General features: G+C 55.4%; 2 protein-coding genes across 13 annotated transcripts in view; one reads left to right on the plus strand and one right to left on the minus strand.

The window, feature by feature from the left end:
* The window catches only part of ZNF691 (zinc finger protein 691), an 82,865-nt gene extending 57,572 nt beyond the window's left edge, over nt 1-25,293 (plus strand). For 4 of the 10 annotated variants that reach the window (XR_010940775.1, XR_010940774.1, XR_010940773.1 and 1 more), the window contains one exon: nt 20,464-25,293. The gene's annotated coding sequence lies outside the window, so the exon portion shown is untranslated. Of the gene's footprint in view, nt 1-15,529; nt 16,746-20,463 lie in introns of all 10 variants that reach the window. The other 6 variants (XR_010940779.1, XR_010940778.1, XR_010940784.1 and 3 more) reach the window with 3 other exon arrangements.
* On the minus strand, nt 1-27,783 carry SLC2A1 (solute carrier family 2 member 1). Of its 3 annotated transcripts, XM_067725773.1 has the most exons (10): nt 27,499-27,783; nt 15,943-16,038; nt 4,621-4,781; nt 4,227-4,467; nt 3,373-3,535; nt 3,099-3,286; nt 2,735-2,839; nt 2,202-2,303; nt 797-1,000; nt 1-440 (listed from the first exon to the last, which is right to left on the minus strand). In XM_067725773.1, the coding sequence occupies exons 1-10, from the start codon at nt 27,514-27,516 to the stop codon at nt 240-242; spliced, it is 1,479 nt and encodes a 492-aa protein (XP_067581874.1). In that variant the 5' UTR covers nt 27,517-27,783; the 3' UTR covers nt 1-239. The 3 variants fall into 3 exon arrangements, with proteins under 3 accessions (XP_067581874.1, XP_067581875.1, XP_067581876.1); XM_067725774.1 differs by lacking the exon at nt 4,621-4,781; XM_067725775.1 differs by lacking the exons at nt 15,943-16,038; nt 27,499-27,783 and adding an exon at nt 7,308-8,937 and having other exon boundaries at nt 99-440.
* Between the last annotated feature and the right edge of the window lie 79 nt (nt 27,784-27,862).

Raw genomic sequence — 27,862 nt, forward strand, 5'->3', positions numbered from 1 at the left:
TAATAAAAAAATTATAAAACCTGTTGCTTGTCTGAATAGATCTGAGCAACAGTCTTGTTAAAATCCTGGAGCCATTAAAAGTCCTGAATATTCTTCTGGACATCACTACTGGCTGAAGGAAAGAGCCCCAGGCCCAGCTCTGCTGAGATCTTGTCAGTTTGAAAGTCTCATCCAGCTGCCTGTGCTCCGAGAGATCCTTGGGCTGCTGGGAGCAGACCGGGCTGGTGGTGTGGGGCACCTCACACTTGTGAATCAGCTCCCAGGGGGTGGAACAGCTCCTCGGGTGTCTTGTCACTTTGGCTCGCTCCCCCCTGCCGGAAGCCGGAAGCAATCTCATCGAAGGTCCTGCCTTTCGTCTCGGGAACTTTGAAGTAGGTGAAGATGAAGAACAGAACCAGGAGCACGGTGAAGATGATGAAGACATAGGGACCACACAGTTGCTGAAAGATACACAGAAACACTCGGTTGGAGACCTGACCCTACATCGGGCCGTAGGACCGTGGCTAAGTCACTTTACCTCTGGGCCTTTGATCTGAAAAAGGGAACACCCACCGACAACCCAGGAGCATTGGGATGTTAGTATTAGACTCTGCGGCAGCTGGCATGTGATAGGAGCAGTTTCCCACAGCAGAGCAGAACAGAAAATTCAAAGATAAGGAAAGAACCCTGTGTGACTTGGGCTTCTGAGCCCCAGCATGATTCCCATAAGAACGGTAGGGACAGCATTTTGCACAGTACTATGGGGTCCTGCATGCAGGAGAGAAATGCTGAGTGTGGGCACTCTGGGAGTTCTCACCTCCACATACTGGAAGCACATGCCCACAATGAAATTTGAGGTCCAGTTGGAGAAGCCAGCGACAGCAATGGCAGCTGGACGAGGGCCCTGGCTGAAGAGTTCAGCCACAATGAACCATGGGATGGGGCCGGGGCCCACTTCGAAGAAGGCCACGAAGCCAAAGATGGCCACGATGCTCAGGTAGGACATCCAGGGCAGCCGCTCCTGTTGAGGACGAGAGACGGGAGGAAAGTTAGATTGGGCTGTGCTGCATCCTCAGAAGAAACAAACTGCAAAGGCAGCCCAGGGCAGGCCTAAGAGCTCTAGGCTGGAAAGCAGGAGGCCAGGGTTGATCCTGGATTTGCCGTGTGACTTAGGTACCCTGTGTTGGGTCTCGGATTCCTCATCTGAACAAAACAGTTTAAGTCCTGTGTGGTCTGCCCTCCCAGAATGGTCATGTAGTTGCGTGTGGAAGGCGCTAAGAAGAGGTCCCTGGGGTCCCCTGGCTCTGGCTGTGGAGCAGTCTGCTTACAGTAGGAGGATGTGGAAGAACATTCCTGGGGGTGGGTGTCAGAAGGCTTATAAGGTGCCCTACTCGGGACTGGCACAGAGCAGGCACGTGGTTTTACGTATAATCATTCTCGAGGAAGCTGCAGTAGAAAAGTTCTATGGGCTTCGTTCCAGATCCCAGATCAGCTGCTCATTGCCTACGGTATTGCCAGGCCTCTCGGCCATCACCGCACTCTAAGCCTTGGTTCGGCTGTAAAATGAGTGTACTGGTGCTTTCCTTGCCCAGGTGTTGGACAATCAAGCGTTGTGTGTGAAGTGCCTGGGACAGGATCATCACAGAGATTACAGTCGCGGGCTTGGGGCCAGCAGACCTGAGGTTGACTCCTGGCTTCGTCCTTTATCTGCTACGTTACTAACCTCACTGGGGGAGGCTTCCTCACCTGAGAAATGGGAATATTGACTGAACTACACCTGTGCGTCGTGAGGACTGAGTGAGATGAGGCATGTTTCCACGCCTCTGTGGTGAGGAGGGCATTACTTTCTAGGGCTGTTCTGAAGATGAATTGAAGATGCAGAGAAGACTTTGAAAAATTTAGTATCAGGCAAAGTAGCTCCTGGGGAGAGAGAACTTGAAGTCTGGGGCTGGAGGTGCGGTGGTGAGAAAGCACCAAGCAGCGAGGAGCCATTTGAAGACAGGATGGGAGCGGGATGGAAGGAGCCAGCCTTAAGAGGCAGAAGGTCAGGCCCACGCCCGGGATTGTGAGGGGTGCAGAACCAGGGCGAGGGCAGCCCCCCCTGCCAACACCTGGCCTCCAGTGCTGCTCACCAGCCTGGGGCTGAGACAGGCACTTTGGGGTCTGATGCCCACGTGAGCTCCCCCCACCTGCCGCCTGGGCCCCCGAGCAAGGCAACTCACCAGCAGCGCCAGCGCGATGGTCATGAGCACCGCACAGCCTGCCATACCGGCCAGGCCTATGAGGTGCAGCGTCCGCCGGCCAGCTCGTTCCACCACAAACAGCTGTGGGCAGAGAGGATGTCAGTGCAGCCTGCCTGGTGCCCCTCTGAACATACCCCTTCCTCCGGGAGGGTGGCCCCCAGTGCTGGGAAAGCCACGTGGCACTGCAGAGATGGATGCCTCCTCCCTGGGGCTCAGCTCGGGGACTACACAGGATCTGAGGGAATGCGAGCTGGCCCCTGAGAGCCAGACAGCTGAGCATTCTGGCTGTGGCCTTGGGCCAGCCATTGCACTTCTCTGAGCGCCAGTGTCATCAGCTGTTTGATAGAGTAATGAACTTGACGAGTTGTCCAAGATGAAATGAGAGAGCACTTAGGGAGCCCGTGATGCGTGCCTGGCTCACAGTAAAGGCTGCTGTTTGGTCATGAGGCCCTGAGGCCCCAAACTGGACCCCAGCTGCCGACTGGCTGTGGGCAACGATGCAAAAGACTCACCGACACGACAGTGAAGGCTGTGTTGACGATGCCGGAGCCGATGGTGGCATACACAGGCTGCTGCACCCCCGCCTTCTCGAAGATGCTTGTGGAGTAATAGAAAACCTACGGGACACAGAATTCGCGGAGCTCAGCCAGGTGCGGTGGCTCTTCCCCGGCCTCTGTCCCAGTGGGGTCAGGACACACGGTCAGTAAAGAATGAAGGGGACACTGCACCAGTGCCCTCATGGGTTCTGGTTCTAAAGGACAGCTGCTCCTCTGGCAGGGGCTCGTCTGTTGTTTTAAGTGTGGGACCTGTCCACAGCACACACTTGACTGCAGGGTTTGGCTGGGGCCACAGGAAAGGGTGGGTGAGGGCACTCACAGCATTGATGCCAGACAGCTGCTGGGACAGCTGCAGCACCACGGCAATGAGGATGGGCTGACGGTAGGCGGTCGAGCGGAACAGCTCCAGGATGGTGACCTTCTTCTCCCGCATCATCTGCCGGCTCTCCTCCTTCATCTCCTGCAGGTCGCGAGTCACATCCGAGGTCCCGCGCAGCTTCTTCAGCACTGGGGGGGCCGGAGGGAAGGCGGGGGTGGCTCAGAGCAGGGAGGAGGCCGGGGCCGGGGGCGGGGAGGGGCAGGGCCCGCCGTACCGCTCTTGGCCCGGTTCTCCTCGTTGCGGTTGATGAGCAGGAAGCGGGGGCTCTCAGGGCAGAAGGGCAGCAGAATGCACTGCAGCAGGGCTGGGATGAAGATGACGCTCAGCAGCAGGGGCCACAGGTCCTGGTTGCCCATGATGGAGTCCAGGCCAAACACCTGGGGGCGGCAGGGCCAGAGCAGCAGCTGTGAGCACCTTGCCCTGGGCCCACTCGCGGCCCCGATCCACCCAGGGGCCTTCTTCGCCTGCTTTGTGGCAGCTGCTGCTTTCGAGAGAGGGCTCTCGTTCTCAGTCTAGTTCTGCCACTAACGTGAGGCTTAACTTCTCTGAACCTCGGTTTCCTCATCTGTGACAAGGGGGAAGTAGGACCTACATCACGGCATTAGTGGGGGATAAGATGGCAGGGCTACAGACATGTCTGGCAGGGGGATGGGGGCTGCTACTTTGCCACAGGAGGATTTAGGGATGGGGCAGGGAGAGCCTCGAGAGAGGGGAGTGCATATATATATATATATATATATATATATATATATATATATATATATACAAGCATCAAGGCGTGGAGGTGTGAGAGGGTCGGCATGTTGAGGAACCAGTGGGCTGCCCTGTGGTTGGATCCCCACAGTGAGAAGAAAGGACGCGAGGCTGAGTGGGCTGGGATGAGAAGGGTCCAGGCATCTGGACTTGCTCTCCCACCGGGGGGGCCCCGGGAGAATGGTGAGCAGTGTTCTCGGGACCTGCGCCTAGGATGTGTCTACGAGGCTGCCCTTTGCAGGGCTGTGGAAGGCCAGGTGAGGAGTTGAATCAGGACACACACCTGAGGCACTGGAGCCACGGGTGGGGGCTTACCTGGGCGATGAGGATGCCGACGACGATGCCCAGCTGGTGCAGGGTACCCAGGGCCCCGCGAAGGTCCGTGGGGGACACCTCCCCCACGTACATGGGCACAAAGCCAGTGGTCAGGCCGCAGTATACACCAATGACGAAGCGGCCGAGGATCAGCATCTCAAAGGACTTGGCCAGTTTTGAGAAGCCCATGAGCACAGCGGACACAAAGGTCAGCAGGTTCATCATCAGCATTGAATTCCGCCTGGGGGGCAGGACGGGGAGGAGGTCACAGGTCAGGCAGGTCCCTGGACCCCCCAGAGGCCCCAGGGGCTGGGTCATAGGTAGACCCTAGGACAGCCAGGGAAGGCCCCCCACCTCCCACTCCCTGGGCAGGGCCAGGACCCCTTCTGCTCACCGGCCAAAACGGTTAACGAAAAGGCCCACAGAGAAGGAGCCAATCATGCCCCCCACGGAGAAGATGGCCACAGAGAGGGACCAGAGTGTGGTCAGTGTGGTGGGCAAGATGCGCTCCCCATAGCGGTGGATCCATGTCTGGTTGTAGAACTCCTCAATCACCTGCAGGAGCAGAAGCAGCCTGGTGGGCGAGGCCAGGACCCAGTCATCCTTCTCCCTTGCACTCCCCCACCTCAAAGAGTACCATTTTATCACGGGATACTAGAGGCGGCCCAGGGGCCCAGCACCAGGCCCAGCCCCAAACTCGCTGCTTTCTTACGCCGGGTGCCACCCCTTTTGTGGGCCTCAGCCACCCACACCACCGAGGGAGAGTGGCGCCGGCTCTCACACCTCCCCCAGGGGTGGTTTCCAGTGCCCCGTAGTTTCAGGCGCTCAACAGGACTTTCTGGGGATGATGGCAAGTGAACAGTGGTGGAAGTTCAGGCATAGCAGAGAGAGGCTCAGAGAGAGAGTGCTTCTTCCCGCATGCCCCTCCCCAATCCCCCTTGCTGGGGAGGAAATACAGCTGGACAGAGGCCCTTCGAGGAAGGGAAGGGCAGGCTGACTTTGCACTCAGGCCTGGTGTGAGCAACTTGCACACAAATGCTTGTGAGACCCACCCCCGGCTGGCCTGGGAGTTCCCCTCTGAAGGACCCATGGCCTCGTCCCCTCTCTCAGGTGCCCAGTTGGGCGGTACAGGGAAAGCTACAGACAACGAAGCAGTTCCAGGAACTGGAGACACCTGTCCTAGAACAGGCCTCCTGCTAGCCCTGCCCCCACCAAAGGGAGGGCCTGGCTGGCCCAGGCCCAGGAATGTGGCAGGCGGGCAGCACTGGTTCTGCTTGCTCACACTCACCCCTCCTCTCAGGTGATGCAGATACATGCCCAGTGCCTCGGGACAAGCCAGACCCACCCAGCAACACGCGCAGCCACAGGCCCACCGTACCCAGAAACAGCCTCCTGTGTACACACGCCATCACACACACGAACTCGCGCTCACATAATCTGAACATTCCCGACTTCCGCCAGTCACAAACCTGCATGCCCCTCTTCCCCTCCCCACTTGCAGCTCAAACTCAACTCCGCGCGAGCCCAACCCATCTGGCACCCCTCCCCACTGCAAGTTTGTGTGCACCGGGCAATATGCAGCCTCTCATACAGTACGATCTCCACTGGCACTGCTCTTGGCCCTCCATAACCCTCCCAAGCTCCAGGGGTCTAGCAGAAGAGGAGGCTGTGGGTAGCCGCAACCGCCAAATGGGGAACCAAGCCCCACAGTCCCAGGAGTGCCCACTGAGTTATCTACTTGTCTGTCCCAGGGAAGCTGGACAGCTCAGGGGTGAGGAACCCGGACGCAACCAAGTTCAGACCCAGCTCTACCACTCATCTCCAGTGTGACCGAAGGCAAATGATTTTATCTCGAATGACATTAGCAATATCCACTTCCATAGTGTTGCGGGAAGTTAATGAAACACCCTTGGCAGTGCTCACACGGTGCTTGGTACCACCACTGAGCTGAGGGACCCCACCACGTTCCGGTACTGACCCAGGGGCAGTGCAGGCCACTGACAAAGGCTAACAGAGCCTGCGTCCCATAATTCAAAGTCAAGGCTCCTGCCAGGTTATCAGTCCCACCTCCCAGCATCTCTACTTTTGCCCTATGCACCCTTTCCCCCAGTTCCACGGTTACTCCTCCTGGAGGGCCCACCTGCCTTACCACGCTGAAACCTTTTGAGACCCAGCTCAGAGGGTCCCAAGAGTCTGTCCTCCCTGAGGGCAGGGACCCCAGTGGATTCACCCCAGGGCCTGTCCCAGAGCTGGTGCAGGGGGGCCTAGCAAGTGGATGGAGGAGCAATGAAAGGGCCTTAGGCTTCCCTCCTAGCAGCCCTTGCTTCTGCCAGGGGCAGAGAAGGCAGATTTCAACAAAACAAACACAGAGTGCTTGTGTTCTTCAAGGGACAAAACCAACCCCAGAGGAGGACTGGTTGGGAACAGTAATGCTCCACTTATCAGGCTCTGCAGAGAGCAAGCTGTCCTGGATAAGGGAACTGTCCAGATAGATGGCCCTCACCCCTTGGAGGGCCCATCATCTGGCTGGAAAGCTTTCTCCCTCCTGTCCCTCACACTCTGCCGCCCAGAGCAACCAGACTTACAAGCAGGGCTCCAGGGCACTGATGTCCTTGGGGCTCTCTGCAGGGGCAAGGAGAGGTGTTTGCCCCAGATGACACTTAATTTTTGCATGCTGTAGTTCTCAGGCTCACCCCCTGCCCCCTGTGTTTCAGATGCTTGTCTCACAGAGCTCTCCACATCTCGTTTTAAAATTTGTCAAGTCGGCTAATGGAACTTGCCTGAATTGTACGCAGAGCCAATACGTGTAGTATTTAGGCAGTAAGTGCTTACTACCTAAATGGGTTTAAGGGTGTGAGGCTGAGGTCTTTAACCCTCTCCTTGGGATCTGGCTGGAGATGTTGAGGAACCATGTGTTAAGTGAGGTGTTACCAGAGCCTCCCCAGTTAAGTCTCCTGCATGTGGTAACAAGTCAGAGGGGCCAAACCCTGGCCATGGCTAGCTCCTTTATGGCTCCTGAGCCCCTTGCTGCTTAGACCACTTTATGGGGTTGAGGCACGGTGAGCAGCCAGCACCGTCCACCTTGGCCCCAGGCTCATCCTCTTCACCCCCCAGCAGCACTTCTTGGCCAAGCCGAGGTTGCCCACTGGGTTCCTGCCTCTTGATCTGGTGCTTGAGATTTGTGGGAAGAAGCCAAGTGTGGTTTTCCTTTCCTGTGGGCGGTGCGTGGGCTGTTTGTCCTCTCCCCTCGGGTCCATGCCCTGTGTGGGGGGTGAAGCTGGCCCTTGGCCCAGGAAAGGCGGTGGGTCCCTGGAGAACAGGAGAACCCTGCGTGGGGAGAAGTTCTGGGGTCACCTCTTCCACCCAGCCGCTGCCTTGAGCATCATCCAGCAGTGGCTGGGTGCCCGTCATGGAAGAAGAGCCTCCTTACTGCTCTGCACCCTTAACAAGATCCCACAGGCCCGGTCTCGGCAGCGAGCTTCCTGGCGGCCTCCTCAACCCCGGCTCATGTCTGAGGCGAGGCCTCACACGTGCTTCTTCTGAATGTTCTTTGCTCACATTCTGGTTACAAGGCTGGGAGCTACCCTTGATCCTGCCACTGCCCCACATGCAGTCACTCACCAGGTCCTGTCCATAAAATCCTACCTCCTTATCGGTCCTCCTCTCTACTCACGCAGCACCTGCCCTAGGTCTCACCTGGATTCTGCTCCTGATTCCTCCCATCCACCGAAGCCAGATTCCGATTCCCACCATTATTCCCTGACTTGGCAGTCGAGCCCTGGACGTCAAGCAGACCAGGCTCAGCTCTCCGTTTGTCTCTGTTCCCTTGCCAGCCCATTCCCAACCCCTCTCCCTGCCAAGGGTCGGTGTGAGTGCCCGCGTGCTGGGGAGAAAAGGCAGGTCCCGGTCAGCCATGGCATCAGGCTGTTGGAAGCTGAGGGGCTATTAGAGCTCTTTCTCTAAGCATCCCCTCATTGAACCTAGGGCAGAGGCTCACTTGGCGACACTGTAGGGGCCAGCCTGGAGAAGCAGGATGGCCCTGGGCAGCTGCCATCCCTTGGACTGAATGGTTTCCAGTAAAGAGCTATTCCTCATCCCAGCAGTTCTCCTGGGGGTGAGGGTGGGGAGAGGCTTGTGTCATGTCTGTCATCCCCCCTCCCTTCCCTGCCTGGGTAACTGTGGCTGAAGGACCACACATCTCTCTGTCTAGAGCAGAAGTTCTGACTTCCTCTGTGTCAGGGCAGCGTCTGTAGTGAGGCTCTGGGTGTGAGGCGGAGCCCACTGCCTGGCACATGGAGTAAGCTGTTCCTGTGTCACTGTTCTCTCAAGGAGAGAAGCCATCTCCTTGAGAGGAACATTAAGGACAGAGTTTTCCATTTTTTAATTACTGCAAGACAAAGCATTAACCTAGGAATTATAGTACAAGAAAGAACCTGAAGGAACTAGAGGCTTGCCCTGGGGAGTAAAGCTCTATCTTCAGAACTTGCTGGCTGCCCAGGCCGAGGGACCCAGCAGGTCTGCAGAGCCCCAGGGCACAGACTTCAGCTCAGGGGAAAGAAGAGCTTTCTAGGCTTCAGAGGGTGAGATTACCCATGTTACAGTTAGTGAGTCCCCTGTCAGCAGGGAGCATACAAGTCAAAGTTTGGATCAGGGATTGATATAAACAATTTATGTAAAAGGCTAGATAGAAAATATTAGAGTCTGTTGATGACTGCTTATTTTTCTTCCCTTCCCTCCCTCCCCGCCACCCCAACCTTTTAAACACGTAAAACCCATTCTTGGCTCATAGGCCATACAAAAACAGGCTGCTAGCTGGATTTGGTCCCCCTGCCAACCCGTGTTCTAGAATTCCAGACCACTGCCAAGAGAAGGGGTATATGTTTTGGAATTGCTGGCTGCTCTCCACATATTCCCTGCAGAGGCCTGGTCTCCTAGATCAGCGGGCCCCAAGCTTTTTGGCACCAGGGGCCGGTTTCATGGAAGAGGGTTTTTCCACGGACCGGGGGTGGCAGTGGGCGTGATTCAGGCAGTAGTGATTCAGGCAGTAACGCGAGCGGTGGGGAGCGGCTGACCGGCCCGCCCGCCGCTCACCTCCTGCTGTGAGGCCCCCCGTACTGGTCCCTGGCCCGGGGTTTGGGGCCCCCTGTTCTAGATCATCCTGAGAGGGAATCAGCTCTCTCTCAACCCTTTCTTCTCTTAGATATACTGTGGGGATGAAGGGGTTAAACAGCCGCCCAAGCTTCGAGGTCCAGTCGGGAGGAAGAAAGGGCCAGCTTGTCCAGTTCAGCCCCTCAGCCTGGCTTTGACCCCTATTTCCAGTTCCCTACCTACCCCTCCCCCACAGCTGGGGCTGCCCCCACCCCTCGCCCCAGGTGGTATGTCTCCATAGCAACTCAGCCACGCCCCAGGGTCAGCTGGGAGTTCGGAGACAGATGCTACAGGTGGGGCTGGACAGATAACTTCTGGGTTCCTCAGGGCCTCTCCCTGGGGCCTGGTGAAGAGGCCCAGGCAGCCAGATGGAGCTAGAAGCTGGGCCCCAACCCCAGAGCAGATGATCGGACCACCCTGGCTGCTTTTCTGGAAGAGCCCTGATAGGGCTTCTCTCCAAGCCTTTGCTCTGACCTCCTCACTGGTCCCTGGCCTTTGGGGTCTCCCCTGCAAACAGAAGGATCTTCATTTCCCCTGCTCACAGCTTTTCTTGTCTCCCCACCACCCTCAGGATGAAGTGTCTCTTCCCACCCCACATGGCAACGCCCCCATGCTGCCCGGGCACCCCACACCTCTGCACCTTCGCTTTGCTGCTGCTTCGCCTTCTGCCTGGTGAGCTGTTGGTCACTTTCTAGAGAACGCGCCATCCCTCCTCTGGAAAGCCTTCATAACCTCTTCATTACTGCAGTGGTTCCCAAACAGGGGCAATTTGCTCCCCCCCCCAACGTCTGGAGACATTTTTGGTTGTTACACTGGCAGGGGTAGAGGCCAGGGATGCTGCTAAACGTCCTACAGTGCATGGGACGGCCTCCGTGATGCCAAAGAACTATCTGGCCACAAATGTCTATGGTGTTGAGAAAAACCCTCCTCTATGGGCCAGGTACCCTCTCCCTCCCCCTTGTCCGCTTACACCAGCCTGTCCTTGTTTCCATCACCGCCCCGGACAGCTAACTATGAGGCACTGTGTGCTCCCTCTAGACTAAACTCCAACAGGGGGACAGTCTGGTTCATCTGGGTCCCAGCACAGGGCTGGAGGCAGAAAGCATTGTCACTAATTGATGAAAAGGCCATGAACCGGAAAGGCTTAAGAGATGAGGGAGCTGTGGCAGGGTGTCGTGGTGTAAGAGGCTGTGCAACTGTGCGTGGGAAACTGGGACGTCTGTGCGTGACTCAGCTTGAAGTAAGAGCAGGAGAGAGCAGCAGGGTAGCAGTTGTTGGCATGTAAAAGGGTGTTTCGGTGCCTGTAAGTGTAACTGCCATTTCTTCTGTGGTGGTCAAGGATGTAGACTGGAGCCAGACTCCCTGGATTTAAATCCCAGCTCTGCCACTTACTAGCTGTGTGCCCTTGGTTTAATTGCTTAACATCTCTGTGCCCTAGTTTTTTATAAAACAGGGATTATGGTGTCTCCCTAATGGGGTTATATTATATGGAACAATTGAATTATTGTTTCTAATGCATTTGGAACAATGCCTGGCACGTGACAAGTGAGCTGTAAGCTGTGAGAGTCCATATGAGCGGAGATGGGCGAAGGGGAGAGGGGGCCCAGAGCCCTCTGGATCTAGGCAGAGGTAAGGAGAGGCTGCCTGGAGCCTGGGCTGGGAAGCCCATCTTGCCTCCAGTACTTTCACTCACCAAGCAGGTCGTCCTGGGCAGACCTCGCCTGCTCTCTAGACCAAGTTCTTCCTTTGGCAAACAAGGAACGTTGAGCCTGCGGACTGTCAGGCCCCTTCCAGCCCAAGCGGTCTGGTTTCTGAGGATGCCTCAGACATGCCTGACACTGTCCCTTGGCCGGGAACTCATGGTTCCTCAATGGCCTTTAGTCACCTCTGTTGGCAGCTCAGCCGTTTGGGGAGGGGAGAGGTAGTTCTCTCCACTCAGTATGATGGTCAGGACGCCCTTGCTCATTTATCTGCTCTCTGTGTGACTGGGCTCCCCTCTTACCCTGCAGAGGCCGGAGGCCTGGCAGGGATGTCGTCATCAGGCGTGAGGCCTGGCGTCCATCTGTAACTCAGCCTCTCACTCTCCAGGTGACCTCTCCCAGCCTCGGTGCCTCCTTTATGAGGGGAAGATAAGCCCGGCCCCACCCACCTTGTGGGGCTGCTGTGAGGAGGCAACTTATTAGGAGGTGCTTTGTAAACATTTAAGATGATGTTATGATTAATTAACCACTTCCAAGAGGAAGCCCTTTGGGGCCTGTTTTATGGAGGAGACCAAGCTTCCGGTAATTAACAGCAGTACTGGCACCCTCACCTCTAGTGGGACAAAGTCTCCATTGGCAAGTAGGCCAACCTGGCCAGCGCAGTGCAGTTTCCTAAGGGAAGTGCCTCTAGACAGACAAGGGGGGTCGGCCTGGTCAGCGCGGGCCGTTAGCAATTCCCCATCAGTGGAACACTTCATGCCACCGCATCTCTGCACAAGCCGTTCCTATTGCCTGGGATACCCGCCCCTCCTTCCCTCTGGGGCCGATTTGCCCTCAAGGTCTAGCACAGCTGCTAACTCCTTCGTGAGGCCCCTTCTGTCTCTGCCATCAGCCCTACCCCCAGCATTAGTCATTCCTTTCTCTTCGTTCCCATAGCACCGAGAAGCCCTCCGTTAATAATACTGCGGCTCTTCCCAAGGGGTCTCCCCTCCCCACCCCGCCTCTGCACTCTGGATGGTTGAATGTCTGGAGGGCAGGGACAGGGCCCAGCTCTGACCATGTGTCAGGCAGCTTCCTGAGGGCCAGGGTGAGCCTGCGGTGTTCTCGGCTCTATCCCTCCCCCCATCTAGGGCAGTGCCTGGCATAGTCCACGTTGAGTGACGGTGTTGGCACAATCACTGGGCCCTCCCAGGACAATGGCTATGGTGCCTCCCGAGGCATGGCTGTCGGCTCTGAGCCCCGCTTTCATCTCTTCCTCTAGTGTTGTCCTCTCCCCTCTTCACGTGTTAAGTTTATCCTGTTTGCTCCGGGTTGGGAAAACTACGGCCAGGCTTATGAGAAGTGTCTGTAAAGTACAAGAGTAAACAGGCGGAGGAGTGCCTGAGCACACGCTCCCGGAAACGCCACGCAGGTCTCTCACCTCAGTCCTCAGAGGCCGGCTGCCCAAGTGACCTTTGGACAGGTGCCCGCAAATGCTCCTATAAATGTTTACCGCTGGGCCGTCTGTGCTGCCCGGATCCCCTGCCCGCTGTCCCGCCCATCTTCCACTGTAATTCTCACCTTTCGCCTGTTTCTGATTAGATGGGAAGTCCCAAGAATTAGAGAACATCACTCTGGGTTTGTCCACAACTGCACCCTTGGAAGTGTCTTAGTCCCTTCCGGCCAAATGCGACCCCTTTGCCTCTGCTCCACCACCACCGGCCTCCTGAAGGACCACCCCCCCCCCCTTATCTTCACCCTCTCCTCCTCTGCTGATTCCTTACAAGCTGTTTAAAACTGAAGTCTTCGTATTAAAAAAAACCTTAGCCAGACAACCCCTCTGGTGACCACCCTTCTTTCTTCCTTCTCTACCGAGTCCCTTGGAAGGGCTGTCTCTGCTCTCCCCCATCTCCCTTCTCCCTGTTCAACCCACTGCAGGGAGGTCTCTACCCACAGGACTCCACTTGGACAGCCTTTGCCACAGCAGGGTCACCGGAGGGTCTTTTGCCTTTGGCAATATGGAGCTGATCTGCCCAGGTCAGCCTCCGGAGCACCAGATAGCATCCCTTCACTCCGTCCACATCTGAGTGCCTGTTCCTATGGACGGGCACTGCTCTAGGGACGAAGGACATGGCCATGGACGCTCATCCTCAGGCGCTTCCATTCTTCCTCTGGCTCAGAAGGGTCTTGTCTCCTGGCGTAGAGGTGCCAGCTCTCCTCCTCCTTCCCAGGATCTTCTGTCAGTGGGTGTGCTCTCCAGGGCTTGACCCTTACTTCTCTTTTTACTCTGCAGTCCCTCTGGGAGATCCTTCTCTATCACTATGGATACCGGTGACCAACCTATCGGTCTTCTCCCACTGACTACCCTCCAAAGAAACAGACCCCCGTGTCCAAGTGCTTGTCCCGCCGTGTCACCAAACCTCAGTTCCTGCATATCCCACGGCACCTCCCTGCTCTGCCTCCAGACCCACATCGCCCGAACCAGAAATCTAGAAGCCAGTTTTAAACCCCACTCTCTCATCCTCAGGCTGAATCGATGATCAGCTCCTGCCCATTCTTCCTATTCAGTGTTGCTTTTTCTACCCCTATTACAACAGCAGCCTTCTCACTATTTCCCTGTCTCTAGTTTCACATTCTGAGACCCATCCCACTGCACCAGACGCCTGAATCATTTCCCTAAAATGCAAATCTGATCCTATCCGTCCTCTTTAGTGGAGTTCTGAAGTCCACACTCCCCAGCTCGGCCTACACATTGGTGCCCACCTGCCCATTCTTGCTGTGCCACGCCCTGCCAGTGGCTGAAGATTCTGCAGATGAAACTACCGACCACAAGAGCCCCTTGTGGGCAGCTTCTGGCTTACCTCGTCGCCCTCCCATCCTTCTCCCTCCTCCCATTTACCCTAGTGACGCACAGACTTTCTTTCCTCTGGGCATTTTATCCCCACCTGTGGGCCCCTGCTTACCACAACCCTGTTCTGTTTCCGGAAAACACCTCTATCCTGTTCTTAGAGTCCTAGTTCTGTCACCATGCGTAACTCACTATGTGATCACAGTCACGTGACCACCCCTGTGATCACTTAATCCAGTGCTCCTCATCTTTTGCTGCACATTAGAATCAACTGGGGAGCTTGAAAACTTTGATGCCCAGACAGCATCCCAGACCAATGAGGTCAGATTCTGTAAGTGTCAGGGGACACTGTCTGTCCCCTGTCTCTAAGACTGTACACACTTTGCATCTGTAAGGATTCCCAAAGGAAGCCAGCTCCGAGGCACACACCTTGGCAAGATCTGCTCAGAGCACTTAGCAGAAGCAGGGCTTGGAACTGCTTCAAGCATGGGCCCACGGTCGCCATTTCCCACAAGCTTGGAAAAGCCCCATCACGTCCGCTGCAGCTGAGCATGACTCAGCAGGCCTGGCCGCTCTGGTGACCTGCTCCCCAGCATCGGGTGTGGCCCCCACGGCCACCCTCCGCCTATTTGGAGGAGGCCCAGCTCCCCCAAACAGGCCCCAATCCTCGGGAAGCAGCCACATTCACTTCCTGGCCTCACCCGTCTGGACCATGAATGTGGCCTTGACAGGACAATCCACTCTCATCTTGTCCTGCCCGGGAAGGTAGAGACTTTTAAACTGACCAGGTGGCTGGTCCGGAAGACAGCCTGAGGTTGTGTAAACAACAGAGTTTGGCTTCTGACTCCACCATCCCCTAGCTATGTGACCTTGAGCCCATTGGTCATTTGACCTGCCCTGGGCCTTGGTTTTCGGGTGTATAAAATGGAAATCACCGCCCGACCTTATGAATGTACACAACAGGCCTGGCGCAGAGGAGGGGCTCGTTACAGTCTCCTTTCCTGCCCCCATCCTCCGCTCTCCTCCCCAGAGCGGTGGGTTGGCTACGCTGGAGGCCCTCACCGGGGCACCCCCCAGTCCCGACACTGGTGAGCACGTGAGGACAGATCTGGGTTGTGCTGTGGGGAGAAGGGAATAAGCGCACACTTGCACCCCTCCAGTTCCCTAGGGCAAGACGCCATTTTTGCTTTGCCTGGCCCAGGGCCTCCAGGGAGATAGGCAGTTTCAGCCTAGAATGGGCTCCCTTACAAGGGAGTGTGCTGCATGTGGATGGGTGAGAGCACGGGCTTGGGGACCACCTGGCAGGGAGGGCGCCAAGGCAGACTGGTGTCGTATACCAGTTCCATCCCTGACTAGCTGGTCATGCTGGGCAGGTTCTGGCCATTCCCCACACCTGCAGGGTAGGAGTGGGCACGGCTGCCTGCCTGCCTTAGGGCTCGGTGTGATCAGGTGAGAAAAGCACCACAGAAGCCCTCTGTAGCCCCAGAGGGCCGCACGAATGCAGCATCACTACACCGAACACGGCTTCAATTTGTACAAATTTCTGTGTCGGGTGGGAGGTTGATCAAGATGACCTATAAAGGGCTTCCCTGGTGGTGCAGTGGTTGAGAGTCCACCTTCCAATGCAGGGGACATGGGTTCGTGCCCCGGTCCGGGAAGATCCCACATGCCGTGGAGCGGCTGGGCCCGTGAGCCATGGCCGCTGAGCCTGCGCGTCCAGAGCCTGTGCTCCGCAACGGGAGAGGCCACAACAGTGAGAGGCCCGCGTACCACAAAAAAAAAAAAAGGTAACCTATAAAGACCCCGTGGTTCTGTGGGCCCCAAGGTTCCAAGGCCAAAGCTAAGAGTCTCTAACCCATTCAGGGCCAGAATATTGGCTGGTAAGGCAGATGGTGAGTTGATGTAAATGACTCCAATGTCCAAGAGGCAGGGTGAGCACGTGTGTGTGTGTGTGTGTGTGTGTGTGTGTGTGTGTGATGGGGGCAGGGGTGCACAGCAGAGCCCTCTGGTCTCGAGAAGCCTAGGACAGCACAGCACTCACCTTCTGGGGGGCATTGATGACTCCAGTGTTGTAGCCAAACTGCAGGGAGCCGAGCACTGCCCCTCCCACGGCCAGCATGAGGCGGCCCGTCAGCTTCTGCAGAGAGAAAAGCCCACACTGTTGGAGGCACGCCAGGCCCAGGTGACTAGAGGGCAGGGCCTGGGCTGGCAGGTTTCCTTGTTCAGAAAGCTTGCCTGACTCCTGGCACCACACCAGCCCTTCTCTGAAGAAACCTGGCCACTTCCTGACCTCAGGTGCCCAAACCAGCCCTGCCAACTTCTAGACACCGGGCTGGCCAGACTCATTCCTGGGGAGAGAGGGTAATTAGGGTCTTCCCCCTCTCTGTAGCCAGGGCTTGGCCTTCTCCGGGGTCTCATTCCCCTGTTGAAGCCATGCCTGGGCTTGAGGTGGCTCCAGCCTCTCTGGCTGGGAGGCCCAGGAACCAAGGCAAGGGGGGCCCAGTTACGTGGGAGGAGCGGCATGGATGGGCGAAGTGCCCTGGATTTGGAGCCCAAGATGCCGGCTTCTAATTCCAGCCCACCTGCCTCCTTGCTCTGCGAATTCCAGCAGGTGAGTCCCCTTCCCCACTCCTCCCGGCCCGTCTGGTTGCTTGTCTGCAAACCCTCGCCTCCATTCACAGGGTAGATACTGAGGCAGAGACAAGTTCCAGCTTACTCAGGGGTCTGCAGAGAGCCAGGCTGAAGCTCGGGGCAACCATCCCCAGACCACGAGCTTCCCAGGGTTGTTAGGACACAGATGACATACCAGCCAGGAATGTGCTTTGGAAAAGTACACGACACAAGGTGAGTAAGAGTGCTGGGTCGAGGTGTTTCCAATGGGCAGAGGGCTGGGGGAGAAAAAAGGCAGTGGGTTCTGTCACCTGGAAGCCAAGGGCCGGAGGCAGCAGGGAGGGAGGAGGCCAGCAGGCAGGAGGGCCCGGGGAGAGCAAGGTGCCTTGCTAGGGAGAGGACTTTTGTTTTCTTTTAAAATGAAGACGCCAAGATGTATGACAGTTAAGGCAGGCCCTTAACTGACCGAAAGAACGGGGCCCGGGGGGAGGGATGCCAAAGAAATGATGGGCGGGCATTCACCAGGTGCACCACACAGGGCTGGGCACTGGAGGGGAGGGGTGGAGGCACAGATCCTGAGCCGCACCTACCTGTGGAGGGGAGAGCCTCAGCTTGGCGATGGCCTTGGTCTCCCCCCCTCCCCCCAGAACCCAGAAGCAGCCCTGACTTCGAGATCCTCACAGATAGCGCTGGGCTTAGCTGTTAATCAGACACATTCCTAGTATGTTCTTTTCATTCTCTAGAAGCCGTCAGGCCATCGATTGTGAAAGCTAAGGTTCTCACGTCAGAGGCTGAGAGTAAGGTTTCAGCCAGCAGGAGTTCAGAGCCCATTCCTTGTCAAGGGAGAGCTGGATCCTTCCTTCCCACGGGCTCCTTCCTGGCCAGACTCTGGACATTCATCCTAGACTCTGGGCCTTTCCTCCCAGCGGGCTGCACTCCCTGTAAATCCTGTCTGTCACAGCCCACCCTGCCCAGCACCCCTCAGAGCCTCCCTCCCAACTCCTTAGGGAGCCTTCAGACCCAAGGCTGTTGGTTCCGAGTGGGTGGTGAGCACCTGACAGGCCTCCTCTGGTGGGCCCCGGCCAAGCCCAACTCCTCGGGTGACCACTGGGATTAAGTAAGAGGAGGTCACAAGGACGGCACGACAGCGGCTGTTGAACCCCCACGTGGGGGCTTTCTGCCTGGTGAGTCACAGGTGTCACGGCTCAGGGTTGGCCTTGAGGTTGGCCATCGTCTGATACTAATGGTATACAAGGTATATATTATTCTAGTACACACTCGAATAAATAGAAAACTAGCAATGCAAACCTAGGATTTGAAAAAATGTAGCATAGCTATATAATGGAGTACTTAACAAAGAAAGCTCTTTAGGTACTGATTTGGCATACTCCCCAAGTTATATTAAGTAAAAAGCAAAGCTTCAGAACAGCGTGTTGTATGCTACCTTTTGTGTGGGAGGAAAAAAAAAAAAAGGCTAGGATGGGGGAGAATATACACATCTACTTCCTTAAAAGAACGCACAAGAAAGCTAACAGTGTACCTTGGGGATCTGGGTGGCAGAGGCAGGGTAGAAGGGAGAATTTTCATTTTATATCCCTTTGTACGTTTTTGAATTTTGAACCACATGAATGTACCACCTATTCAAAATATTTTTTACAAGCCCTGTGGTTTCATATTATTTAGAACACAGCAATTTAAATAAAAATAGAAGTGAAAAATGATACAGATGATATGCGGCTCTGGTAAAAATCGTGCCCTTGCATGAATGCCGTCACAGAAGGGGCTCTGCTGGGGGCAGTACTGTTACTACAGCCCTGTCTCCAGTCTGGCTCTGCTGTGCCAGGGGTCTCTGGGCCTCTGAAGTCAGTCTTGGGGCCCTGCTGAGCAGCTGTGCCTCTGAGAGCGGGGGCTGCTGGGAGCCAAGGACAAAGCCCTCTGCTGGACTTTGCCACTTGGCAGGTCAAGGTCAAACTCTGCTTTAGAAAACCTGCCCACCCACCGGCTGGGTTACATCCACATCCACCCAGGCAGGCTGCTGCGTCAGGAACTACTAAAAGGCTCAGTGACTCGCGCCCTGGGCCCTGGTCCTGACATCAAGGAAGAGGCATCAGGTCCACTGGGAAGGGGAGGCTAGTGTGGTCCGAGCTTCAGTTGGTGCACTGCGGGAGCCCTGCAGGGACAGACTTGTAATTTTGCCTGGGACAGTCAATCAAAGGTGGGTTCCTGGGAGGTGACACTGGAGTTGGGCCGTGAAGGACATGCAGGGAGTCTGCCAAGTGGAGAAGCGGTGGCAAGACTGCATTCCAGGTAGACAGAACAGTACGTGCAGGGGGAAGAAGGGGGGCCCTGCAAGGCCGGATCTAACGGGGTGCTCAGTGTGGCTGGATGCTAGATCCAGGGGAGAAGCATGGCCCCCGCTCCTGGGTAGGCAAGAGGCACCCACCACCTCTCGCCCCCACCGCACCCAGCGTGCTCACGACAGGACTTGGAATCTGAAGACCCAGGCTGAAAGGCATCGAGCTGCTTCCCTCACCTTGGAGTTGAGATATGTGGTAGCCCTGACTCTGGGTCTCAGTTTCTTCACATAAGAAATGGGGATAAGAGTGCCTTCCCTTAAAGCTTGCTGTCAAGCTCTGCATCATGGAGCCGGCAGGGTTCACTCGACAGGTGTTCGCTGAATCAAGGAGGGATGGGAAGTCCCCATGGTACCATCTGCCTCCACCAGTCCCGTGGCTGGAACTGAAAGGCGGTAAGTCCATTCATTCAACATGTATATATTTACGTGCCAAGCTGATGGACTCGTTGGTGATGCCTTAAAGAAGGGGTACAAGCCCCACAGCTCACAGCTTTCTTGTGGAAGCCTTTTATAGGGGTGGAGGAGCAAGGGAGAGTCTAGAATCTGGGACCACGGCCGCCCATCACCACCCCTGGGGATGGGGCTACCTCCTAGAACATCCCGTGCTGTTCCAGGCCTTTGCCCTTGCTGTGTGCTCTACAGTCTCCAGCTTCTGCTCCAAGCAGTTGGGAATACCCATCTGCTGTCCACCCACCACACTGGGAACTCCTTAAGAATGGTACCTAGGGTGCCCAGAGTAGGGCGCAGCGCTGAATATTTATACAAAGCAAACCTGTCACTTCTGAAATTAACTTTTTGGGCAAAACTGGCTCTGCATGTATCTGTTCTCTGAGAACAGTGTTCATCCTAACAGATTTGAACTCGGCCATGTAGCAAACCCCTGATGAGTACTGGAACATCAGCTCTGAGAGCTGGAAACAGCCTAAAAGTAACTCTCCAGGCCCCCACCCCAACCCACAGGGCTGTGGAGGAAAGACCTCTGACCCGAGTTCAAATCCTGATTCTCCTAGGGGTGCCCCAGGCCTCTCAGTTCAGCAAGCGCTTGGGCTCGGTGTCCTGCACGAGGAGGCTCTCATGCCCTCACTCCTCACCACCCCATCCCAATTCTGGGGGTCTTGAGGCCCACTTAGAGCTCTCCTCCTCCCAGGAAGCCACTGATGAAATGTTGGCTTCAGAACCTCTCCTCCCACACACGGGGATGCCGGGTGGCCTAGCCAGGTCATGTAACTTGCCAAGCACCGTGCGTGGCCTTTCGATTTGCGTCCGTGGGCCGGGCCTTTCCCTGGCATGTACTCCAGCTCCGGGCTCTACCAGTCAGTACTGGCGGAGGGAGGGCATGTGGCCACGCCATTCAGAGGTAGGTTACTCCCAATGGGAGGAGGGTCCGGGAGGAGGGTCGTGGAGCCGGGATGAGCCAGATGTCACTCACATCCTTTCCTCCTCCCACAGATCCTGAGTAGCCCTGGGTGCACTGGAGCATGGGACAAGGACCTTGTAACTGCGTGGTCCCCAGTTCTAAGCAGGGTGGAGCAGGGGTTTATGGGATCTGTGACAGCTCCCTTTTTATTTTTTTATTTTTTACTTTAATTTTCTAAGATTTCATTTGAACAAAATTCTGGGAGATGAAAAAAGAAGCGCAAGGAACTGCAGAATTGCTGTAATACCCTCATGCGATTGATGGGGAGCCTAAGGTCAGAGGGTAGGGGCCCAGGATACTCGGCAAACAAAAGCTAATTCTGGGACTTGAGTTCTTTGGATTCCTGGACAAGGCATTTTACCCTCTGAACTCTTCCAGCCTGTCAGGTCTTTTCAAGAAGAAGAGTAATAACCATGTGAAGCCTGACCTTCAGGTGACCTCAGGCATTTACTCCTCCCAGCCATCTTCTTCAAGTCCTCCAGTGATGTCAGGACTTCTGCATGGCTGAGCCTCCCCTGCACCCCGCAGTGGCCCTGGAGGCAGAAGGTGCTCATCAGTCTTTAAAAGCAGAGAGGAGAGGGAGCTGCCGCTTTTATCAGCACCAGCAGCACCGGGCAGGCCGTAGGCAACGTGCCAGGGGCTGCATCCACATCCTGATTTAACCACCATCACCAGGCTCTGGGGGAGAGATGGCTCCCACTTCACGGATGAGAAAATGGGAGACTCAGAGAGGAAAAGGCGGATGATCAGGAGGCCTTCGGCTGCTGGAAGCTTCAAACTGAGGGGTCTCTGCTGCCAAACCCTTCCTGCTCACGTCCTCCCCTGCTTCCGGGTACTGGTCCCCAAAGGAAGCAAGGTTTCTATCTGCTCCTTCCTTCCTATGTAGGTCAAATTCCATTCCAGCAACTCGCTGGGCCTTGCCCAGTTTGAGCCAGGACAGCCCAGGCCCAAGCTCAGAAACCTCTCGGTCGCTTGGGTAGATTTTGCTCTAAGACCAGGTTGGTCAACTATGGTCCGTGGCCAAATCCAGCCTGCCAGCTAAGAATGGGTTTTACATTTTTAAGTGGCTGGGGAAAAAAAAAAAAGGCGGCTAATATATTGTGATACATGAAAATTGTATTAAATTTAAATTTCAGGGGAGTTCCCTGGCAGTCCAGTGGTTAGGGCTCAGCGCTCTCACTGCCGTGGGCCCAGGTTCAATCCCTGGTTGGGGAACTAAGACCCCACAAGCCGTGTGGCTCGGCAAAAAAAAAAAAAAAAAAATCAAATTTCAGTTTCCATTAATAACATTTGATTGGAACACAGCCAAACTGTCCCCCATTCCTTTGGGGACCAGAAGTCTATATTGTTTATGGCTGCCTTTGTGCTACAACAGCAGACTGTATGGCCCACAGAGCCGATGGTATTTACTTACAATTTAGCCCATCACAGAAAAACTTTGCCCATCTCTGCTTTAAGCTCCAGGTGCTCTGAATTGCCAAGTGCAAACCCAACACACGAGCTGCACAGGGCTTTTCAAAGCCTTCCAGGCAAAACCAAATCGTCTTCCAAAAAGGTGTTAAATGCAAACAAATGACTCCCTGAGAGTCAGTCAGCACCCGGGCATCTGGAGAAGCTGACACCCCAGAGAGGTACCCATTCAGTGGAGAGGTGGGCACCAATTTGACTATGATAAGATTAATTTGATAAGACCATGGGAATATGTAAAGGTCCCCAACACTCTCAGCAGACAAGTTTAAGTACCCCACTTGTGTGACCTTGAAAAATCCTCTCCCCCTAAGACCTCCTGTTCTCCATAAGAGAGGCTTCCTAAGAATAAGAAATTATATTACTAAGGAAGGACAATACCTGAGTGCATGTTCCCAACGCTATTCTAGTCAATGGGGATTCAGCAATAAACTCAACCGAATCCCTGCTTCATGGAACTTGATATTTTAGTTGGGGGCTGGCAGCGGCGGGTAGGGTGGAAGGATAGAGAAAAAAACACCTAAAATACATCAGGTGGTGAGTGGTATGAAGAGAGAAAGTGACGAGGACAATCACTTAATTCTTAATCACAGCGGGACATTTTGTGATGGAGTATTATGCAGCTATTGGAAAGAATGCAACACATCTGTATGTACTTGATACGAAAAGAGTGCCGGGTAAAAAAGCAAAGTACTAAACGACGTATAGAATGTACATTTTGTGTACGGAAGGAGGAGATAATAAACTTGTATAATGGCACTTCCTTATATGTGCAGAGAGAAACACTGCACGTATTGGTGGGTGAACAGGATGGGCTGCACTGGGCTGCACAGAACTATGTAGAAAGCGTGATCCAATTACACTGAATTCCATTTATAGGCACACATACACACATGCACAAAAAGAGGTCTGTGAGGGTAAACACCAAACCATTACAACTGGGAGAAGATGTTTACTCTCCTCCTTTGCATGCTTCTCTATAGTTGGCTCCATTACAGTACTTCTGTAATTAAAAAAAAAACCCTGCAACCTGACCTAGAGAGGCAGGTATTATCCCTGTTACAGTTGAGGAAATTAGCTCCAAGAGGAGCTGTGGCTGGTCCAATAGAGCTGTTTCTGGTGGAGCCCTTTCCTCCTCACTCCCCAGTGCCAAAATAGTGGGGGTGAACTCTGGGCTAGGCGCTCTGGGCAGATGTCCTGTCCAGCAGAGGCCTCAGTAGCCAAAGGCTCATTAAGCTGGGGTCTGGCGACAGCTCTCTCCCCTTCCAGGGTACCAAGGCCCTGGGGAGGCAAAAGCCAGCAAGGTGGTGGTGCTGAAGTCTTAGAAAGGGTGAACACTGCCCTCATTCTGCACGAGTTCAAGGTCTGGGAGCCCTGCTCCGTTACTGCAAAACCCCAATGTTTATGCATTAGCTATTGAGCTACTCCCTCCCTGGCCTGGAGGCTGGATGGCAGAGCCTTAGGCTCCACTCCATGCCTCCCACAGAAGAGGCCGGTAACAACTGGAGGTTTGTTTTGGTGACCAGGCCTAGACACAGCCTCTCTGAGCCTATAGGTCCAACCAGGAGCCTTCTCAACCTCTACCATTCTGGGACGCAGGTTACCAAACTGAGCGGCTCCGCCCAGGAGTGAGGTGGGGGAGGGGTGAGGTTGCAGGTCCCAAGCCAACACTGCATGCTTCCCCTTTGTCCCAGGCCTCCCCAGCTCTGCCAGCTAGGGTGGGAGGGGGAGAGAACTGGATGCCTGTACCCTTGGAGCTGGAGCAGAGCTCTAGGCCCTGACATCCTGTGACCAGGAGGCACTGGGTAAAGCTGAGCTCCTTGAAGTCACAAGCTGATTACAGGGGGATTGGGGGTTGACCCAGCTCCAGGCCAGGTAGGGTTGGTCCCGGAATGGCCCAGCATGGGACGGGGATCATCATGGAGATGTTGACGATGTCCGTACACCCAAACTGGACGTGCAGAGGGTCCTTCCACTGAAAATAGCCGCCACCCTGCTTGAGGGCACTGGGCAGTCGCCACAACTACCATGCGGAGTGAGCCTCCATTTTACAGGGAAGAAAACCGAGGCTCTGAGGAAGGCCACTTCCCCCAGGTCATAGTTTTATGAGGATGTGTTTTGTTTCCATTCACAGAAGGCTTTCAGTTGTCAAATTATATCTAATCCAACTATTAGACTGCACCCAGAAAGTGGCTGGAAAGTCTGGGAGTCGGGGAACTCCTGCTCATTTGGGGTGAGTGGAAGGTGGCACATAGGACAGGGGTGTGCAGAAAAAAACATGTTCTTTAAAAACAATACTGAAGAACATCTCAAATTTTTTGTGACAGCCTTATCTTGGCTAAGCCTCTTTCCTTCTCTGGCCTCAGTTCCCTATTTGTCAAACAGGGTTGGGACATGCACTGGAAGGTCCCTTCCTGCTGGGGACTTTCTTTTATCCTCTTATGCCATCCTAGAAAGGCTAGCAGGTGTTTTGTGGTGGGAGGCTAGTATGTGACCTTGGAAAAGTCATTTTCCATTGGATTGTGATGTCATCATGACTTGTTATCACCCTCACGGGGGCGGGGGGCAGGGTAGCCACATCAGTTGACCCATCTCTGGGCCTGGCACTCTCACCCATGGGCTACTCTGCAAACCAGCTTCCTGACAAAACCCCTACTGGAGAACTAGCCAGCAGAAACTTTAATGATTTACCCAACAAAGCGATACAGCCCGGGCATCCTGGGACTCCCCAAAAGCTCATGTTGCCCAAATGCCAGACTTCTGGACAGAGGCTGCAACCCAGGTAGCAGGTCACCTGGGGCCCAGGTAGGTGCAGTGCATCATCGGAATCCAGAGAAGCAAGGGATATTTATGGAGCATCCATGGGGACAGATAGACACATTTATTTCTGAATTCTTACAGACACTCTAATGACAAAAATGACATCATTCTGCAGACGTGGCAACTGAGCTAAGCTGGAATTCAAAACCACAAATGCAGGACTTCAAAAGCCTATGCTCTTCCGTACCACTGAGGGGCTGAGGAACCCCACAGATTTCTCATTTCTCCTTTGTCTGGAGGGCGGAGTGGCAGAGTCCTGGGGCATGACTAGGGTGCTAGGAGGGACTAGTTGGGAGTTCTTCACAAAGGGCTGGGTGAGACATCTGGGGGCAGGGCTCACCCTCATCTGCTGCCCAGGACGGAGCATGAGCAAAGCGCTGGCTGGGACAGGAGGGTCTTCAACCTGTCTCCTCCCTACTTCCTACTCAGTTAAACTCAGCACAGTGAGCCACAGAGGAGCACGACAGAAAGCAGGAAAGTCAGCTGAGTCAACTGCGGAGATGAGGAGGAACATAGCCGAAGGAACTTCAGAACTAGACACACCTGGTTTTAAGACCTTGGGCAAGTGATATAACTTCTCCAGGCCTCAGTTTAACCTTTTGCACAAAAGGGCTGGGCTTGCTGATCGAATCAGCAGCTCCAAAGGGAAGGGCTTTTTTCTAGAATGTATACAGGATGATCCATAGAAAGTTTAGCAAAAAAAAAAAATAAAAAATAAAATGTTTTTACTATAACTGTTATCTGTATTTGTCTTTTGAAATTTCTACTTTATGTAGGCATATAATCTATTATTATAACAGTGCACATACATGAATTTATAAATACAGATAAAGCACTGGGAAGGAGGTGCTCCAAAATTATTTATTGATGGAGCCGGCAATCAAAAGTTTGGAGGATACTGCATGAAAAGCACCTACCTGCTACAGAACTGGCTGGCACATGGGCACCCCTGAAGTTAGGCAAACTCTCTCCCCTCAGCTCAAAATTCAAGAAAGTCTATGGTGAAAAGGGATAGTGTAGACTGAAAGCCCTTTCTGATTGGCCTGGGTTCAAATCCAATTCAGCCACTTACTAGCTGTGTGACTTCAGGTAAGTTACTTCCCTTCTCCGAGCTCTAGGCCCCTGAACCAGCAGAGCTATATATGGAGGGTCAGTGACACTGAAAAGCATTTGAGCCCAGAGCCTAGTGAACTACAAGTGACTGTTGACTTTCTCCTCCACTTTTCTGTCTCCTCTCAGAATATTCACTTCTCCACTCAACAGATGAACACCCAGGTCCTGCATCACATGCTGAACAGACATTTCTTACCCTTGCAGGAGTGAAAAAAGTTTTCCCTCTCTTACAGACAGTGAAACTGAGGCCCAGAGAAGTTAAGTGACCTGCCAGAGCCCTGAGGTAACACAGCAAATATTTAAGCTTTGCAGTGGCAACGTTCTTACCACTAGCTAAAATAGCTTCTCATTTTATTTTTATTTTGTTATAACCCAGCATAATGGCTCACCTATGACTGTCAGGAAATGTGTTCTGGGCTCAGGGTCTCTCTTCAGGCCAGGGCGGGGTGGTGAAGCAAGTTGTTTGCATTCATCAGGCATAAAGGAACCTTTTCCCGCTGAGGGTACAGCCTGGCGTCACTGTCACGCACCTCTCCGCCCAGCCAAGACCTTGTTCAGTTCCACCGGACACCTCCACAGCCCATAGGAAGGGCAGTGCAGAGTTCAGTGCTAACCCCCCATGCCAGGTGGAAAAACGGACATCCTCGTGCCTTCCCTGCCGAATTTCAAAGAAAAAAGTCACTTGAAAATATTCTATAGAAAGGGGAGGAAGGGAGGGAGGAAAGAAACAATGCCCTACAACACACAAGGTGGGGCCCAATAGATATTTGTTGGAAAGGAACCGTTCTGGGAAAGTCACAAAGATCCCCCGTAGGACAAGCCCGTTTACAGATGAAAAAAAGAGATCTTATCTAGGCAGTTGCTTGCTCCCGGGGGAAGGAAGAGTCCTCATCTATTCAGTCCTGCGTCCCTCAGCTCCCTGGCGCGCGCTACTCCCACTCCACTCCAGCCAGGGGTCCCTTCCCGACCCTCGGCCCCCCCGGGATCGCGGCGGCGGCCCCTGGGGTACTCTCTCCGTCCGGCCCTCACCAGCTCCGCCCGAGCAGGGAAACGTGCCACCTCAGAGCACATCTCCCCGGGTCTTGGCAAAAGCTCTGGGGCCTGCACTACGCGGAAAGAAGGGCCTCGGAAGTCAGGTTTTTCGCCTCAACCCTGTAGCCAGGCACCCTGGGGTTGGAGCCCGGGCCTTAAGAGAGTGCCCTCCGCCTTGGAACCCCGGAGGACCGGCGCGGGGACTGCGCGAGGCCGCGGAAAACGCCCAACACCAGGCCGCGCGCCCAGTGTGGCGCCCAGGAAAAGGGAGCATCTGTTCCGAGCCGGCCGAGCGGGGGCGGGTCCCTCCTCCTCCAAGCGCCCGGGCCGGGGCCCGGCCGGGGGCTCGGCCGGCTCAGCCAATGGGCGCCGCGCTCGGGCCCCCTCCCCCGCCCCGGGAGAAGTCGGAGCAGGGCCGCTGAGGAGGAGATCGTGAGCGACGTGCCGCGCCCGGGCCCTGGGTCCCCCGGCCCTGCCGGGACGCGTGGACGGCGCGGCGCCCCCGGAAGGAAGCCAGCTGCTCGCTGCGGGCGCCAACAACGCACGCGGCGCCCACGCGCCCGCCAGATCCCGACTCCATCCCCGCCCAAGTCCCCGGCAGCGGCAGGGCGCTGCGCTCCAGGCCCGCGCCGAGCATGGCTCTGAGAGGCGCGCCGCCGGCCACGGGCTCACAGAGCGTCCGGGCCGCCGGGGAGGCCCGGGGAGGCCTAGGCCGGCGGAGGGGTGACCGGGGGTCCGCGCCTTTGTTCCAGGTGGGGAGGGCCCGCGGGCGCGCGACTCACCTTGCTGCTGGGCTCCATGGCCGCGCTGCGCCGGAGGCTCTGGCAGCGCCGGGTGCGCGGGCGGCGACGGGCGGGCGGGCTGCACTCTGCGGATCAGGCTCCGGCTCCGGTCCCGAGACTCCGACTACGACTCTGACTCCGACTCTGGTCGCTTGGCCTCCCGCTCCCTAGCGAGCTAGCTCCTGGGACCTGCGGCCCACGATCTGAACGCTCGCTGGGGTTACCTCTGAGCGCTGGGACGTTCTCGTTTATAGGACCCCAGCCATTGGCTGGCGCGGCTGGGGTGCGGGGGGTGGGGAGGAGGGGTGGGCAGAGCCTTGGGGGCGGGGACTGGGGCACGTCCGGGGCGGGGCTCCGCGGGGAG

Source organism: Pseudorca crassidens, chromosome 2 (assembly GCF_039906515.1).
Source record: "Pseudorca crassidens isolate mPseCra1 chromosome 2, mPseCra1.hap1, whole genome shotgun sequence".
NCBI lineage: Eukaryota > Metazoa > Chordata > Mammalia > Artiodactyla > Delphinidae > Pseudorca > Pseudorca crassidens.